This window comes from Marmota monax, unplaced genomic scaffold (assembly GCF_021218885.2).
Source record: "Marmota monax isolate L192 unplaced genomic scaffold, Marmota_monax_Labrador192_F-V1.1 WCK01_AAM20220418_F8-fsc00001, whole genome shotgun sequence".
In the NCBI taxonomy this organism is placed as follows: Eukaryota; Metazoa; Chordata; class Mammalia; order Rodentia; family Sciuridae; genus Marmota; species Marmota monax.
The window spans coordinates 35164680-35184929 of NW_026693777.1; the positions used below are offsets into that span (position 1 = coordinate 35164680).

General features: G+C 34.6%; 2 protein-coding genes across 2 annotated transcripts; both read left to right on the forward strand.

The window, feature by feature from the left end:
- The first annotated feature begins 4226 nt into the window (after positions 1-4226).
- On the forward strand, positions 4227-5162 carry LOC124104796 (olfactory receptor 4F21-like). Its single transcript, XM_046461899.1, has one exon. The coding sequence runs from the start codon at positions 4227-4229 to the stop codon at positions 5160-5162; it is 936 nt and encodes a 311-aa protein (XP_046317855.1).
- A 10350-nt stretch (positions 5163-15512) lies between these two features.
- LOC124104129 (olfactory receptor 4F15-like) lies at positions 15513-16448 on the forward strand. Its single transcript, XM_046460786.1, has one exon. It carries the CDS (start codon positions 15513-15515, stop codon positions 16446-16448), a length of 936 nt encoding a protein of 311 aa, XP_046316742.1.
- Positions 16449-20250: the final 3802 nt, after the last annotated feature.

A 20250-nucleotide genomic window follows, 5' to 3' on the forward strand; every position in this document is an offset into this window, starting at 1 on the left:
TGAGCACTGCAGTTGTTGCATACACTATAAGGGAGAATTTTTATTTTCATAAATTTGATTTTTTTTACCTATTAGCAAGGCTGAATCACACAATCACATTTTATTTAAATTTTTGAATGCACCAGAAAAGTTTATATTTTTTCAGAAGAATATATATTGCACATTTATTTCATTTATAAATGACATCTCCAACCATATTTTTAAATAATATTTTGAATATTGATTTAAATCTTTGTATTATATTTAATATTTTGTATTTAATTGATTTTAGTTTTTGAGGCAGGTAATTTTGTGAGTTGTGAATGATTATTATTTGGCTACCTTCTCAGAGGGTATTGTTTTATTAAATCTTATTTTCTAGTCATAACACACTGTTGAGCCACAGTGCTGTAGGCTTCCTTGCTTCACTTAATGTCACATGTACAAGTAGATGCTGATACCAGTTTTAAACTTATATAACAAGAATACTGTTACAATATTTCCTAATCTTGTCTAGTTTTTAAATTATTTGTCAATAATCATCACTTAAATTTATTCAGGAACTATTTGATAAATTTGTTTGTTAAAATGTCTATGGGAGGGTTGGTATGTGTGCTTGCCTACCATGTCCAAAACCTTGAGTTTGATCCCCATCACAAAAAAAAAAAATTATTTAAGGATATATCCTTTGGGGCGTAGGTACAGATTTTGTTTAAAGATATATCCTCTGAAATTAAATTGTGCCAATATCCTTTCAGTCTTCTGTGATGTGCTCTGGGAATATTCTTGTGATAGGCACACCAAGCTCTTAGTAAGAAAGCCCTGTGATGGTATTTGAAATTAGATAAAAAGATCTAAAAACAGTGTAGAATGGGAAGAACTTGTGGATGAATGAAAGGAGTGGCCTTTTCAATTTCAAGATGGGAAAATATGTGGACTGATAGTAAAAAAAAAAAATGACAATCTGAATGAAGACAAGACAACTGTATTTAGAAATTTTTGAAAGTAAAACTTGTTCACCCAAAGAAGGAACATGAAGGACAGACAAGAGCACTGTAAGTATCAATATTTGGTATCTTGGACGATGAAAATGTTCATTACAGCATTGGGTTAGATTATAAGATTGTGTGTTCAAATTTGACAGGTTAACTTGAAGGCCAAGTTGGGGCTTGTCTATGTGTATACCATATAAAATTTTAGACATTTTACTCTGGATTCCAAGGATAAAGCTACAGATCTAGAATTTGATATGAGGTATTATTTTAAATGAGATAACCTGATATCTAATAAAACAAATAGAAAATATCTGAGTCACATCCAAAATTAAGGGAGAGGAGAGGAAAAACATTACTATGTGTTAGTGAAAAGTATAGTGAAGTCAGAAATGAAGTAGAAAATTTGAGGGGAGCTGTCATAGAAATAGATTATATTCAGCTACAATTAACAGAAAATCTGGATTACAGTGGATCAAGCTATAGGCTAGTTTTTTTTCACATTACTAGAAGCAATCTAAAAACAGGTTATTGCTCTCTTTGGTTAAGCAGTTCAACATGCCCTTTGAGTGCTAAGTTCTTTTGAAGTTTTCACTGTTGTTTATAGCATATGAACATCATAGTTGCTGCAACTTTAGAAATAACAATAACTTTAAATGAATGAAGTGATGGACCAAACTGATCTCTTCACCACATGAAAGCTTTTTCCTTCATTCAAGAAAGTCCACCAGGAAAGGTCTTGGTTTATATCACATTGAGCATTTCTAATCTCATGCCAGTATTCAATGAGGAAATACAACCACAATCAAGACAGCATACAAAATCATATGTCCTGACCTACCTCTGTTCTCTTAAAAAATTGAGAACAAATGGAATTTAAGTTAATAAGAGGAGAGAGGGAAATATCTTCAGAAAACCAAGAAGTTAAAGGCTAAAGGAGCTAGAGAAACAAGGCATGAAGAGAAGCATTGAATCCTGAAGGGAGATAAAGGAAATGGTGACTGAAAATTAATTATTGTATAAAATATCCAGAGTCACAGTTTCAGTTTATACACAATGAATCTGTGGAAACTGGGTGGTTTGACTAATTTAATACACAAAATTTAAGATTGCTTAAAAAAAAGGCTTTATAGAGCAAGAGGTAATTAGAAGGGAGACATGATTAAGAGATTTTATTATTGAAAATGAAAGTTTTCTATGTTGCTAATTAAAAGGACACAAAAAGTTGAAATTTAGCTGGAAGATTTTTGGGAGAATTGCAGGGTGTATCCTTAATAGCACAGCATCCATGGCCAGGAGCATCAGTGTGGTGTCCTATACCTCTGGGCGCTATTCTTGGCCTGAAGAATTGTACCTCCAAGACTCAGTTTCTATATTGATATTGTGAGCCCCATTTAACAGTGTCTATATGTGTAATTTTGTATGCTTTAAAGGAGACAGTGTGCTTAGTACTAAGCTCTGCATGGAGGGGACACATAATAAATATTATACAGTAACATTATTATTACTTAAATAAAAGAGTTTCTTTCCTACTTATTTACAGGTATTCAGTTTCCTAGGCATAAGTTACTGAATGCTGATGTCAAGGCATGGATTATGATGATAATGTGTCATGAAATAAATGTGAAAAATCTCAGCTCAAACACTTGGGCTTCATAGTAAATTGTACCATCAAAAACATAACATGCACACATGTAAAACACAAAGTACAAAACTAGCAGAAAAATAACACAGAGGAAACTCTCAGGACATTAGAATAAGCAATGAGTTTTGTGGGTATAACATCCAAAAGCAAATATAGACAAAAAGGATTACAACAAAGTAAAATATTCCTGTACAGCAAAGAAAAAAAAATGGTGAAGAAACAACCTACCGAGTAGGAGAAAATATTTGCCAATTGTTCATTTGACAAAGAGTAAATATTTATACTTTTAAGGAACTCAAAAACTTACCACTAAAACCCCCAAGTATTCCAATTTTAAAATAGGCAAATGATATGAATAGACATTTTCAAAGGAAGAAATACAAATGCCCAAAAAATAATGAAGAAATGTTAAATGTCATTAGCCATCAGAAAAACACAAATCAAAACTACAATGAGACATTTCACTCCAATTAGAATAGTTATTACCACAAATATAAATAAAATAACAAATGCAGGACATGGAGGAGAGGCCAGTAGGTGAAGAAAAAGGAATCTTATAGGTTGTTGGGGTGGGAATGTAAATTCACATAGCAATTCTGGAAAATGGTATGAAGGTTCCTCAAAAAACTAAAAATAGAACTACTATATGATCCACTATTCCACTTCTGGGTATATATCTAAAGGCAATGAAATCAACATACCAACAAAATACTTTCATGTCCATATTTATTGCTATACTATTTACAATAACTCAGAAATGTAATTAACCAATGTGCCCTTTGATAGATGAAGGATAAAGAATATGTTGTGGATATAAACAATGGAATATTATTTGGACATAAAAAAATAAAATCTTGTCATTTCCATCAAAATGGATACAATTGTAGGACATTATATTAAATGAAATAAGCCAGAAACAGAAAGAAAAGTACGTATTCTTCCTCATAAGTGGAAAAAATGTTTTGATCTAAACGTTACTACTAGAGGTTAGGAAAGAGTTAAGAGTGAAGGTAGATAAAAGGAGAGTGGTTTACACAAATTATTCATATATTGAAATATCACAATGTGCACCAATAATATGTACAATTAATACAGGTTTATCAAAATTAACATTTTAAGTTATAAAGAAGCAGAAAATGGGTGAAATGTGTCAAGCACATTTAGCCTAAGAATCTCTGTTTCACTAGTGAAATGTGAAATTCAGCACAGGAAAATTTGCAAGTTAGTCCAAAAGCATTAAAGTATGAATATATTTTGTCACCTTACACTATTTAGGCTAGGACAACACTTAGAAAAGAGTTCAAAGAAACTATCTAGATTTCATTGAGAGGCTTTAAAAAAAAGTCTGCTCAGAGCATAAAATACAAAGAATCATTTTCATTAATCTAATATATTAATAATTTTGTCTCATTTGAGTAATTTCTCTGCTCATCACTTAATTACTTCTATTTATTTATTTGGGGGGTAATTATATGTTTTCTTACTCTAGGTTTTACAATTCACAGAAAAAAAATAGCAGCATGAATGGGGAATACCTGTTAGAACCACTGATTCTGGCTCTTCATGTTCTATCCACAGGTGGTTTAAAACCAGCTCTTACAATCAAAACAATGGATGGACTGAATGGCTCTGTGGTTTCTGAGTTTGTGCTGCTGGGACTCTCAGGTTCTTGGGAAACTAGAGTTATTCTTACATTGACATTCTTCTTGCTCTACTTAGGGATCATCCTGGGAAATCTCTTTATTGTTTTCTTGGTAATTGCTGATTCTCACTTACATTCTCCTATGTACTTCCTGCTGGCCAACCTGTCCTTCAATGATGTGTGGGTTTCCTCCACTACAGTTCCTAAGATGATCTTCGATCTTTTAAGTGAACACAAAGTAATTTCCTTCCAAGGTTGTATGATACAGATCTGTTTCATCCACATGATGGGAGGAGTGGAGATGGTGCTGCTCATAGCCATGGCATTTGACAGATATGCAGCCATCTGTAAGCCTCTCCATTACTTGAACATTATGAGCCCCAAAAGATGTATTTTACTTGTAGTCATTGGCTGGGTAACAGGAGTGATCCACGCTATGTCACAGTTTTCTTTTGTTATGAACTTGCCTTTTTGTGGTCCTAATACAATAGACAGCTTTTACTGTGACTTTCCCAGGGTCATACAGCTCACATGCTCAGATGCAGAAAAGTTTGAGTTTGTCGTTGCTGCCAACAGTGGATTCATGAGCATGGGCACCTTCTTCCTGCTCCTGCTTTCCTATGTCTTCATTTTGGTCACTGTCTGGAAACATTCCTCTGGGGACTTGTCCAAGGCCCTTGTCACGTTATCAGCTCACATCACTGTGGTGGTTCTGTTTTTCACTCCATGTATGTTTCTCTATGTGTGGCCTTTCCCCACGTCATCAATTGACAAGTATCTGTTCATTGCTGACTTTGCTATCACACCTGCCTTGAATCCTGTCATCTACACACTAAGAAACAAAGATATAAAGATATCAATTCAAAGACTGAACAAGCAAGGTCATTACAACAGATTTTGCTGACCTCCTCTATTTTTAGAGCTCTAAAACTGTGCATCCATATGCCTGTTGGATACTCCCACCTGAACATCTGACATTTAATTTGGACAACTGAACATGGCATCTACCTCACTGAACATATGTCTACTCCTCCACAGAAGTTTCACTCATTGCTTTTACTACCATGGGAAATGTGAATCCACTGTGATATGGTTTTCTTTGGGACAGATGCAATGTGTACAAGCCAGGTTGTATGGTTTATCTTGTGATTATTTGACCACCAGAAAGCATATAATGATATTCCTTTTGTTTCCCTGAAGGTTCACAAGTAAAATTGCTATGTTGAATAAGGACTCATCAATCAAATGTTTGTGTATTTAGAATTAGTAGCTTTACTTAATTATTTAGGTTAGATTCCCTCAAAAAAATATCAAAGATGAACTGGAACTAGTTTTTGGAAGAATCAGGGGGGAAATGATTCCAAGAAAGAGGGAATAATTATGCTCATAAACGTAACGGAATGCAAGTTCCTTAGCCCTCTAGGAAACTATGCAAACTCTGTGATTTAAAATTGTCTCAATTAAAGGGCACAGCATCTGAAATATTGTTTCACTGTTAAAGGATGCCTTAAATTTTTAGCATTTCCAATCTGTGTTACAGATAATATTCTGTGCATTTTATGAAGCCAGTACAAGCTGTCAGGTAGACTTTCTGGTGCTTACATTAAAGAACCATCAACAATTAAAAAAAAAACTTCATAATATTGATTTGTTACTTAAAGAAGTACCAGTTAAAGTTTTTCATTTTAACTTGGTAATACTAACTAATATGTAGCATAAAAAATTATGTCTCCTAAAAAATACTTCTCTAATTCTCCACTTTGTACATGTATCACAAAACTAGCAGCTGTGGGAGGCCATTCACCCATGGGCAAGGTTTAGCCAGTCAATGGACTACATATTACTTCAGCTACCATAAATGTCCATTATCTACCATCAAAATAAGTCATCTGACTTCTTCTGTGACAGGAATTGGCATCTTAGTTCCAGTTTTAAAATTATAACTACAGACCAAAATATAGCTTGATTCTTTTTTATTCACACATACAAATATAAGATAGCCCACAGATCATTTTTAAATTTTGAAAAACCTCCAATTCTAGACATCATAATGAATGCCCTTTGCAAGTTTGCTTCTGAATGTGAGAAAAGACATATCAGATGATCTAGAAGCTTATAAAATTTGGGGAAACTCCATGCCAAGGGACCCAGCATGAATAACTCATCTAGGCAACATGTTCACCCACAACAGAGAACTCTAGAATGTCCCACCCCAGAGGCTACTCTTTGCAGGACATATACTACACACTGGTGACAATGCTCTCAATGAACACGGCCCAAGAAGGAACTGTTGTTTCCTTCACTGGGTCATAAACATATTTCAGACCCTGGTTAGAAATTACAGTCAGCATCATCCATGGAGAATAATCTGATCACATATATTGATTTTACTGTACATTTTATATGTTATGATAATATCTTAATGTCTCCCTTAATTTCCTTTCTCTATCACATTTAAACCAAATCTCAGATGAGTTTGATATCATATTTTCAAATTACCTACTGGGAGACTCTGGAAGTTCTAAAAGTTTCCAGAATCATTGAAGTTTTCCGCTAAAATAATTAATGGGCTTCTGGACTTCAAAAGTGAAAAAAAAAATTCTGCACCAAATGAGAGGCTTGCTTCTACACAATCCCAGAGATCTCTTGACTATAAAATTCTGCTCAGTCTATTCTCAAATCTTGATCCTCAGTTCCAGCCAAGGGATGAAGATGACCCTGGGAAGAGACACAAAATAACTAAAAGATATTTCTAAAGAATGTATGGTTGATAACATCATTTTTTTTCCAAAGTGTTTTTGTCAAGAATCTGAAAGAAACACAAGGAGGGAAGTCTCTCAAATACATGAAAATCAGTTATTTGCCCTGAAAAAGAAAAAAGTCACTAGAACAGAGTCAGGATGGCACCTTAGCAGTAGGAGTCATAGCCCCTTAGATGGGCACCTCAGTCATGCTGCCTCTCAGCTCTGTTACTTCCAACAAGTTCCCCTTGCAGAGATGCAACTTATCCACAGTGACATCCCATTCTATGGGGTTATTGTGTATATAAGGTCATACAATATGAGTGGAAGCTCCTGAAAATATATTCAGGTTACATGGTTTTACCTTTTAAGCTTTGCATATTTATACTCTGTCCTTAAGGAGAATTCTTCTTTGAAGAAATGGATAATAAAAAATAATAATATAAGCATAAAAATTTAACTTTTCTATCTTCAGCACCTCTTCTTAATAGAGGAATCATTATAGAACTTTTCCCCTGGATACTAATATGAAATAAATTTTGTAGCATCATTAATACTCAGCCAATTGTAAATCAATATAAAGTATGAGTGACACCTCTCAGAGGGGTGAGAGTGAGAAAGCAGGCCTGGGATGTGGGATTACCCACAGTGCCTAGGGTCTCTGTCACCTGATATGTCCAGTTGGGAATAGGATGTGGTATATATATACACAACAGAGTACACACAATCATTAAGAAGAATGGCTTTATGACATTTGCAAGTAAATGCATGGATCTGGAGACTATCATGCTAAGTGAAATAAGCCAGTCCCCAAAAGCCAAGGTCAAATGTTTTCACTGATATGTGGAAGCTAAGCCACATAGCTTGAGTGGGGAGAGGGGAAGAATAGAAGTTCAGAGGATTAGACAAAGTGGAATGAAAGGAAAAGATGGGGGATAGTAAAGCAGACCAGAGACCCCACCCACCCACAAGACCCTTGCCACAATTAAGCTTCTCCTGTCATCAAAAAGATTTTTACAAAGAGTATCAGCAGGCAGAATGACTTCAGAAGGAATTGTGGTTTGAAGCTTCCTCTTTTTTATAAATGCCAAGTTTGCACACAAAAGGTGTGATGAAATTAAAAGTTGATTAGCTTGTTGTACAAAAGATACTATCTTTTTTTCTTGGTAAAGACTTATAAGACCCCTGTCTTTGCTTAAAAGGCACTTTCTGAGAACTCAAAGAAAGAAAACAATTATTTTTATGTAAACGTCCAAATTCCTCCTCCCACTAGGTATAGAGTTCAAAGAATTTCTAGACTCTTGGTCCAGAGGAGAATTTCAGGCACAAACCACACGCTGGACCTGGCTGCATCCTATAAACCTGCTTCATGTTAATTCCTTAGGTGTCCAGCCTCTTCTTTCCTACATCAATAGGAAAAGGAAAGAATGGAATGAATCCAAAATAATTTTATTATGTATTTAATATCCCATAGTGACTTCCACCATTGTGTACATCCAAAAGAATGGGCTCCTAATTAGAAATGAAATATATTTCATCCTTATATAATTATATAAAAATAAATTTATACTACCTGTGTAACTAAAAAGAACCAATAAAATTTAAAAAAAAACATTCGTGTTCATTGTTCATTGAAGCAATATTCATAACAGCTATAATATAGAATGAACCTAAGTGTCCATCAATGGATCAATAGGTAAACAAAATGTGCTATGCATATAATATGGAATACTTTGCATCTTTAGAAGAAGGCATTATGTTTTGAATCTACAAAGTCCCCCAAATTCTTTTGTTTTAAGAGCTTGGTCCTCAATGCAACAAGGTTCAGAGGTGCGGCTGGAGGGAAATAATGAGATCATGAGAGCTCGGACCTCATCAGTGGATTACTCCATCAATAGCTTAATGGACTACTAGAAGGTTGTGGAAAACTGTAAGAAAACTGGTAGAAGGAAGTGGGTCTCTGGGAGCATGACCTTTGGGACTCTATCTTCTCCCTAGCCCCTTTTTCCTTCTCTCTTAGCTTACTGGTTCCCAAGAACTGAGAGCAGCTTTCCTCGGCCACACCCTTCTGCCTTGATGTTCTTCCTTACCTCATACCTAAAGCAATGGAGGCAACCAACCATGGACTGAAACTTGTGAAAACGGGAGTCAAAATAAGTTTTTCTCCTCTAAGATGTATATGTTAGATGTTTTGGTCACAGTGACAAACAGCTGACTAATACAGAAGGATATAATGGCTTTTATTACAATATGGATGAAAGTGAAGGACATTAGGATAAATAGAAATACATCAAACTCAGACTAAAGAATATTGTATGATCTTACTCATGTGCTAAAACTAAAAAAAAATGAATAAATAGAAACAGAAGAGAACTACAGTAAACAAACGGTCAGAGTTACAGATGAACTAGGGAAATGTAGGTCAAAATTCTAAAGGAAACATTGGATAGCATGAGTAAATCAGGGTGTCTACTAAAGTAAATAATGTTATTGCATGTAGAAAATTTGAAAAGATTGAGGTGCTTTGATCACCAAGACTCATAAACACACCAAGTGTCTATGTAAAGTGATAGATGTGCTTATTTCCTTGACTATAAAACATTGCACTATGTATATGTGCATCAAAACATCATGTTGTGTATCTCAAATATGTATATACCATAAAAATGCATTTAAAAAAAATACAATTTAGAGAACAAATATCAGATCCTTGGTTGAGTCAAGACTGTGGTACTTGGTTCACTAAAGTTACCATAGGAACGTTTAGAGTGTAATAAGACTGGCAACATCTGGATGGTGTTATGGTTTCAAAATATAAATGTGTAACTGCAGAGCTGCAGATTTAAAAAGCTTTAATTTTATTTAGATAAATTATTTCTTAATTAAAAATTTAAAAGTGTAATAACAAATTTCAAAGCATTCATAGAATGAAAGGACTTACTTTACTCTGTACATCAGTAAGTTTTTATTGATATTTCAAGATTCACAGAAATCATATAGGCCCTCCAGCTCCTCAAAACCAACAACTCTCCCCAGACGCTACCTCTCACAGGTCTGCTACTTTGTAGCTGTGTCGCATGGACCAGGCATATAGTCTCTTTTAAGTTACTTTCTTATCTGTAAATGGATCTAAGTGATCATGATTAAAGTAGGTAGCGCCAGAAAAGTGTCTGAAGCTCCCAAGTAAACAAGTCTTGGAACTTTAAGTTCTGTGACTGAGATGATCATGGACTCTATACCTATGTCACAATAATGGATGTTAGAGCAAACAAGTTCATATAACTTCTCGGAGACACAAAAATGAAAGAGGTAAAGAAAAACTATAATGGAGACTAAGAGCTTGTACAGAGGTAGGAGGGGACAAAGGACCAAAGGGATGTGATTAAAAAAAAAGCAAATAACGACATTATTATTATACTCACACCTTATTAATTAAAAATAAAACATTATTCAGGCGCAATGGCACACGCCTGTAATCCCAGCAGTTGGAGAGGCTGAGTCAGGGCACAAGTTGAAAGCCAGCTTAGGCAATTTGGTGAGGCTCTTAAGCAACTTAGTGAGACCAAGGGGGACTGGGAATAGCTTCATGGTTAAGCATTGAGTTCAAACCCCAGTATCAAAAAAAAAAAAAATCAAACAAGAAAAATAAAAAGAGATAAAAAAGTCTCCTAAGATATTTATCTGTATAGTAGTCCCACTTGAGCTACATTGAATAAGATCCCAGACCCACAGTGATGTCTGAAAGTACAGATTGAACCAAACCCCACACATACTGTTTTTCCTATACACACATATTACTGCTATAGTTGGAACCTGAATATCCCACAAAGTTCCACAAAGTTCTATTACAAACTTTCTCCACCCCAGTGCTGTTATATGGTAGTGGAACATTTCAGAAGTGAGTCCTCAACATTGTGTTCATGACTCAAGGGCCCACTTGGACTTATGCTTCCTGTGAGTCAGAGGAGGATTTGGGTCTCATCATTCTCAGTGCTTCCTTCAGTAGAAGTCTGAAGTTCATGGTTTGATTGTAAAACCATACTCCAGGCATTTCTCTCAATGATGAAAATAAAAACGGAAGGTTACCCTCTACTGTATTATAATATTAAAAACAACATATCAATCCAGTCTAATTTAATAAGGTTCATACAATTCATTAGAGATATTTCTACCCAATATTAAAGGTGCCCTTCATTTCTCCTGTTCCACTCGTATCCATTCTTGGATGCATAACTACCAATCTTGGATGGCAAGTGCACATACAGTAGTCCCCCTTATAATGATTCCCCCTCTGTGGTTTCAGTTACCCAATGTCATCTAGGTTCAATCACGTGATACCAGAGACACACAACAATAGAAGAGTGTCACATCCTCCTGCACACACCAGAGAAACAAATTCTAAACATAATTTTGCTGTTTGAACCAACTTTTAACTTTCTTTGACTAGAGTAACTCGGATATAACACAGATAGTTTCATATCCCTTGAGGACTAAGTGGAGAGAAAGTAAGTGGCCAAGGATCCCCAAGAGAAAGAGAGGGAGAGTCTTTACAATCATGTCGCTACTTAAAACAGTTGAAAAGTTTCTCCCCTCAGAGTTCCCTCCACAGTGCTGCAATGAGGAGGACACATTCTCACTGAAATTCTCACTGCAGACAACAAACTGGACTTCACATCAGACTTAAGGTAGAATCCAAAGAAAGTTCATTAGCAAGAAGGACCTGATTTCAGAGGTAATTCCTGTACACAAGAACATCACAAACTTCTGATGTCAGCTCTTTCACTTTTCAACCCATCCATTAATTTAATAATGATGTTGGCTCTTTCACTTTTCAACACATCCATTAATTTAATAATCTTTTGTGTTGCATTTTTTCAAGATACTAATGGATTTTACACCCTTGGTGTGTTATTTACCTGGAGTTGTGGAAAGTGTTGCAGAATTTATGTTCCAAGGAATCTCTGATCTGTGCAATCTACAGGACAGTTTCACACACCAAAGAAAGGACTGTCCTTCTACAATCTTACAAATTCCCATCTCTCAGCTTGGAAACAATGGTTTTTACAGGTCACTGAAATTACTCAGTTATTTTCTATATCCTTTCAAATATTGCTTGCTGTACCATTTGATGAAAGTGGCAAATTTAGGCAATCTCACATTTCTAGGGTGAAGTTCACTCCAATCTGAAAACAAACTGTGCACTGAAATAATGTTAATGCACAATGATCTTTTCCTGTCATTATTTCCCATTTCAATTTGCTTATCTCAATTCTCTACCTAGAACAAAGCCTCTTATTTTAGAAATTTTTTTATTATATGAAAAATATATATTAATTACAGTACTATCTATATTTCCCCAAACTGGAAATAACCTCTCAAGTGAAATGAAAGTGAGTTGGTCATAGAAATTTTATCTTTTGTCTTAGTTCCCTCAAAATCAGAAATACTAACAAAAATAATATTACAAACATTTTGTTATGTATTTATTTTCCTTCAAAATAATTCCATGACAGGACTGCTGAGTCAGAGCCGATAGTGTTCATGTCTGATCCCCATCACCCTCTGGAGTGAGCACACATTTCACATTCCCCCAGCAGGGACTCACAACTCTTCCTCCCCATCCACAGCAACCACAGGTGTGGTCATTCTGCTCAGAAAATGATTGAAAACTGGAATCCAGCTTCTGGATTTGGAGTGAATTTAGAAAATACTTCTTAAGCACAGGTTTAAAAAAATAATTTACACCTATTACATTCAAATTCTATCATTTTACCTTTACTATTAAGACTTCTAATCAACTGGAACTATTTTGATACCAGATGTATGGTAAGATACATTTGATGATTCTAATGTTGACTTACATGTTTAAAAAAAATTGAATGTTATGATTTCTTAATTAATTCCTCTTGTTCCCATATAATTCTAGTGCCTTCCTTAATGTATTTTAAATTTCTTAATATATATCTAAATATAATGACTTTTTCCATTTTTCTCTTCTATTTTAACTCAAATTAATCATTGTTTAGTTATTAAATGTTTATGATATTTTCTGATATCTTCTATAGAAATCATTCCCTCCCATTAGATTTTCTTTCAACCTTTCTGATTTTAGAAGTGGAATTTTCCTATCTTTGCTAAATCTGAAAAGATGAACTAGATATGAAATGAACACTGCAGTTCTGCATATCTATTTCTAAGAGAGTTCTTACTTTCATAACCTTGAATTTTTTTTGTCTATAAGCATGATTGGACTTCCCATTTTGTCCCAGATTTCAAGTTTCAGAAAAATTTATATTTTTGACTGGATGTATACAGTGCAGATCTACTTCCTTTATAAGTGCCATCTCTTTAACATATTTCAAAATAATATTTCATATATTAGAGATCATATTATATTTAATATTTTACATTCAAACAACTTATTTTTGAGGAATATAATTATCTGAATTTTGTATGATTATTGTTTTGTTACCTTATTCTGAAAAAGTATTCCTTGATTTAATCTTCTCTACTTATACTAATTGTTTAACCTGACTGCCAGTAGGCTTTCTCCCTTTTCTGCTTCATTTAATATTTTGAATATTATTATAAAATGACTACCAATTAAAATTTGTATTAAAAGAAACCTATTATAATATTTCTTAGTTATTCTTACTTTATTAAGATTTTTACAAAAAAATAATTTTTAAATTTATTAATAACTGATAAATTTACTCCCCAAAAATTCCTTCCAGTTTCAAATTGTGCTGATGTCCTCTTAAGGTTCTAGTGACATGCTTAGGTACTTGCAGAGTATCCGTGTGATAGACTCATCAAAGGCTTTCAGTAGGAAAACCAAGTGAGGAGATTTGACTTTACATAGATCTGAAAACAGAGAATAGAATGGGCAGAATGTGTGGATGAATGGAGACAGTGACCTTTTCAAGTCTCAAGATAGGAAAATATGTAAATTTAAAGCCAAAACACATGACAGTGGAAATGAAAGGGAGACAAAAATTGAGAAATATTAAAAAAACATTAATTGTGCATTTATTAAAAAGTATGATAAGGTATCCATATTGTACATCTGAAACAATGGTAAATAAATTTATGAAGTCATGGGATTAAATTATAAGATAGTGAATTCAGATTTGATTTTTTGTTAACTTGGGGGTTGAAGTGGAACTTGTGTGTGGGTATCCCACATACATCTTTATACATATAACTCTGGTTTCCAAAGAAAAAGCTGATGATCTAAAATTTGACATATAGGTACTATTGAAAATGAGTAAACTGATGAATAAAACAAATTGAACATACCTGAGTCACATCCACAATTAAGGGTGAGCAGAAGAAAATGACTGAAAATTGATGTTTATATAAAATATTAAGAATTCAGATTTCCTCTCCACCAGTATTCATATGTGCAATCTGGATTGTTGTGCCTTATTGAATTAACAAAAATTGAGGATTGACAAAGAACATCTAGGTAGAAAAAAAATAGTGAATAGAGAGGACCCAAATTTCAGATTCCTTTTAATAAAGGTTTACTATATTTAAAAGCAAAAGGATGCAAAGTTAAAGCAATTTTAATGTAAGTATATTTGGGCAAGTTCCAGGTATACCTGAGGGGACTATCCTAAACAGTACAGAATCATGGTCCAGAGCATGGATTATGGTGTTCAACATCTGAAGATACAAGTCCCAGCTCTCACACCAAAATGCTCTATGTCTAAGTTTATTCATTTATATAATGAGCCTAACTCAAAGTATGAAGCTCTGCATGCAGAAACTTCATAACTATGTTATCTATAAATACCATTGTTTAAGAATTTTTTTTACTTACAAACAGGAGTAGATACAAATTTATTTACAAATTCTTATATACAAATAAAAATGTGTAAGTTTTTATTTAAAAATAAGTTATTGAATATTGAGGATCATGCACAAACTATGATTAAAATGTTTCATGTGAATAATCTCAATATGAACACCTCACCTCTATGATAATGTACAAACAACAAAACTGACACAGAAACTGGAATAAAATGACAGAAGATAATAGTATCAGCCTGAATATCTCTTTTCACTGGACAAAAATAGAAATTCATCAAAATGTTTGTAATTAGTCTACCAATTATAATGTATAAAAACATTCAGTCAACTGATATTATCAGGCTAGGTAAACACCTAGGAAAGATGTCACAGCAAATATCTAGAAATCCTTGGCAGAAAAAAAAAAATTAAAAAGACACAAAAATTCTGCTTGTGGAAAAAATAAAAGGAAAATAAACCAAAGTGTGCATTTCTTGTTAAATTTCTTTCTCTTTTTACAAAATTACTCTCCTCTTCCATTATCTAGCTCCTTGAATTATATTTTCTTTGAGTCAACTCAATGATTTTAAACTAAGGCTGTCTGACCCACAGAAAGGAGTAGCAGTATAAATGGGGAATGCACATTAGTACCATTAATTCTAACTCTTCATCATGTTCTATCCACAGGTGGTTTTAAACCAGATCTTATGAACAAAGCAATGGATGGACTGAATGGCTCTGTAGTGTCTGAGTTTGTGCTGCTGGGACTCTCAGGTTCTTGGGAAACTAAAGTTATTCTCATGATAACATTCTCCTTGCTCTACTTAGGGATCATCCTGGGAAATCTCTTCATTGTCTTTTTGGTTATTGCTGATTCTCACTTACATTCTCCAATGTACTTCCTGCTGGCCAACCTGTCCTTCAATGATGTGGGACTTTCTTCCACCACACTTCCCAGGATGATCACAGACCTGTTAAAGGAACACAAAGTAATTTCCTTCCAAAGCTGTATGACGCAGACATGCTTCATCCACGCCTTTGGAGGAACAGAAATGGTGCTGCTCATAGCCATGGCATTTGACAGGTATGCAGCCATCTGCAAACCTCTCCACTACTTGACCATCATGAGCCCCAAAACATGCGTTCTGTTGATAGTCATCAGCTGGGTAACGGGAGTGATCCATGCCATATTTCAGTTTTCATTTGTTATCAACTTGCCTTTTTGTGGTCCTAATAAAATAGACAGCTTTTGTTGTGACTTTCCCAGGATCATACAGCTTGCATGCTCTGATGCAGCCAACTTTGAGTTTGTTGTTACTGCCAACAGTGGTGTCATAACCATAGGCACCTTCTTCCTGCTCCTCCTTTCCTATGCCTTCATTTTGGTCACTGTCTGGAAACGTTCCTTTGGGGACTTGTCCAAGGCTCTTGGCACATTGTCAGCTCACATCACTGTGGTGGTTCTATTTTTCACTCCATGCATATTTATCTATATGTGGCCATTTCCCACATCATCAGTTGACAAATACATGTTTATTGTTGATTTTGCTATCACCCCTGCCTTGAATCCTCTCATCTATACATTGAGAAACAAAGATATAAAGATAGCAACACAAAGACTGAGCAAATGGTGTCATTGTGACAGATTCTGCTGACTAGTCTGTCATTGAGAGCTCCTGAGCTCTGCGTGATGGACACCTGTACTTAGGCATCTGTCCTTTAATGTGCTCAATTGAAAGTGGCATCTACACTGATGGCCAGTTCCTTCTATTCACATTAGAATTACGTCTATTCATCCTCTACAGAATTTACTCAATGCTTTCTGCTAACATTAGAAATGGGTGAACCCTGTTAAGGTTTTTTGTTTGTTTTTTTTGTTTGTTTTTTTTAGTACACAGAAGCAATGTATCTAAACAAAGTCATATGATTTAACTTCTAATCACATGACCATGGGATATAATGACATCCCCTCTGTTTCGCATCAAGTTTGCAAATAACTTCAAACTTAAATTTTTGAATGTCAGGAAATATCATGATGAACGATTATATAGGTGGACTAGTAGATCTATCTAGTTACTTAGATCCATTCCCTGCAAACAAAACCTAAAACAAAATTTATTTTTTCAATGTTACCTCATTTTTGTTTCATTATTAATTAAACACTTTACACAATGTAATAAGTACCTATAAAACCATATCCAAAATAAAACTCACAATAGGACAATAAATACCTTGCACCTATACCCTTCACCTGATTCTTGGCTATTTCCTTGCTGAGACAAAATTTAATTGAAAGTAGTATATTTGGAGGCTAATATTTGAACCCATCAGTGGGAAATGATATTGAGAAGGGAGGCATGCACCTGTGGAAAAGCATGCTGGGATACAAGCCTTGTTTGGCCATCTAGTGGACTACATAGACTCTGCAGTTTGATATTTCTCAACTGATGAACAGGTATTGGGAGCATTTATTCACTTTTAAGGGTGCATTGCCTCTTGGTCATATCCTGTCTTCCTCACACAAAATATTCTAGGTGTTTAAAAAAGCCAAAACATACTGTCAGGCACACTTTCTGTTATATAAAATACAGAAGCATCACTGATAAAAGTAAACCATTCTCTTTTAGTATTGCTTTGCTTTTACAGAAGTGAAAATTAAATATTATTTCTTCTTTACATAATACTAACAAAGGTGTTAGCCTAAAGACTTCAATCCTTTGAATAACTTGGTCACTGTCTGGAAACGTTCCTCTGGGGACTTGTCCAAGGCTCTTGGCACATTGTCAGCTCACATCACAGCGGTGGTTCTATATTTCACTCCGTGTATATTTATCTATATGTGGCCTTTCCCCGTATCATCAGTTGATAAATACATGTTTATTGTTGATTTTACTATCACCCTGCCTTGAAAAAGTCCCACATAAGCCAGCAGTGCAAGGTGTCCCTAGAGCCAGGAGCATGGTTCAGCAAGTCGGTGGCCAACCATGGTTTCAGCTAGCATGGTGATAGCTGACCTTTATCTCACACCAACACAAGTCATCTGACTTTGATATGACTGGAATCATTGTCTTAGTCACACTTAAGAAATTATAGCTATGGACCAAATTAAGTAAGATTTTCACCACCACCAAAAAAAGAAAAGAAAAGAAAAGAAAAGAAAACAAATCAAATGAACTCAAAGACTCTTTAAAATTACATTATACTTTCCTGTATAGATTCATTGTAATTGATTCTTTCTTTGCCTTGTTTGTTCATTGGAGGGTTAAAAAAAGCATCTTATGATGCTCTCAATTTAGGAAATTCATAAACCAAGAGATCCCAAGCAACTGCCTGTTGGTCCAGCGTACTCACAACACAGAATTCTAATGTTTAAAACTCTAAATTCTGCTATCTGCAGTTAACATGTCCCATACCAACAATAATACTCTATTCACACTGTCCAAGCAAAACTGTGTTGTTTTACTGTGTGACAAATATATTTCAGGCCCTAATGAGAATTTAGAATCAGTATAATCCACGGAGAAGAATGTGATCACATACAATGATTTTACTGACATAAATCTAATACTCTCTAATAATGTGATGGCCTGTTTGTTTCCCTTTCTTCCTCATACTTAAAGCAAATTTCAATGAATTCTATTTTTAAAATTTTTTATTAGTGCTTTATAATTGTACATAATAATGACATTTATTGTGACAGATGCATACACGAATGTAACATATTTTGGGCAATATCATTATCCACTACCTGTCTTCAACTCTCCTCCTCTCTCACCCTGGGCCCCTCCCTCTACTTTCTGACATCCTGCTATTTTTATGAGGTCCTCCCTTTTTCTCTCTCTTCTCTCTCTAGCTTCCACATAACAAGAGAAAACATGACTTAGCTTTGTCCTTCTGGCTTATTTCATTTAATAATCTCAAATTTCATTCATTTTCATGCAAATGACCTAATTTCATTTTTCTTTATGACTAAGTAAACTTTCAAATAAGATGGCACATTTTCTTTGTCTATTCATTCAATGATGCAAACCTAGGCTGGTTCTATAGTTTGACGATTGTAAATTGTGTTGCTATAAACATGGGTATGCATGAACTGCATGCATGCATGCTTTTGAAGAACCTCCATACTGATTTCAAGACTGGTTGTACACATTTACAATTATCAGTAGTGTGTAAGTGAGAAGCAGTGCTTTAAGGTGAGCAAACAGGCAAGGGACATGGGATAATCCACACTTCTCAGGGTCTCCGTCATCTGATGTATATCGTTGGTACTAGTCTGTGCTCCATGAACACATCCATTAAATTCCATTTTATTCTCTAGTGAAAATTAGGTCCTCCAACATGTAACATTACCTCACTCCAGCTGCACGCTATAAAATTTGCCATCACTCAGCTGTTTGTGACAGAAGGAAACTACTTTGGTGTTATGGTGAGCCCATACAAATTTAGGAGATAAAATATTTTAAAGACAATGCATTAGCACTCTAAAAAATACAGCTATATGTATAACGTTGTGTAGATATTAACCACACATTTTATCTTGAGTACAATTCCATAGAAAATGTATCATTAAATCTAATTTAAATCATTTGACACAGCAAACCTACTCTTTAGCTATTTACTGGAGCAAATGATAATTATATGTGACATAATTATATCATGTTTACAGAATTCTATTTTTAATCAGTATAAACTGGACAAACCCTAAAGTGGGGAGAAGTGGAAGTTGGAAAAGTGGAGAGACATGGGGAGAACAGGCATACAGTGGAATAACACTTAGCAATAACACAAAACCACTGATGCTCAGCATAACAGGGATGAATCTCAGTTGCAATGAGGAAACATAGGCTCAGAAGGGAACACACTGCATCATTTGCAAATAAAAAAAGATAGGATGGCATATTACTGCTCTCACAATGTCAATTATGAAAAAGTAAAGAGATATCCAATTGGTGTTGAGTACGTGGAGAAGGGACTTTTTAACAATGTTGGTATGAATGCAAACATGTAGCCATTGTGAATAGTCCCTCAAATTAAAATGGACCTAATATGTTACTCAGCAATCTCTCTGTTGGATAAATTACCAAAAAAAATTTAATAGATACTTCCTAGAGATATCTGCACTTCCATATTCATTGCCATAATATGGAATCAATATGTTTCCATCAGTGAACCAGTAGGGAAAGAAAGTGTGTTATGCATACTCTATGGAATATTATTTAGCTTTAAAAAATTGTAAAATGACACGTTTTTACAATGTGGAGTAAACTGGCTAAATGAAACAAGCCAGACTTAGAAAGATAAATAATGTATGAACTTATTCTTATGTAGAAACTTAAAATAGTTGAATGAACAGAAACAAGCAGACCTGTTACCAGGAACAAAGTGAGGATGAAATAGGAAGAACTAAAATTAATTTTAAAAAAGAACATTAGATAGTACAAGTAATCTAGAGCT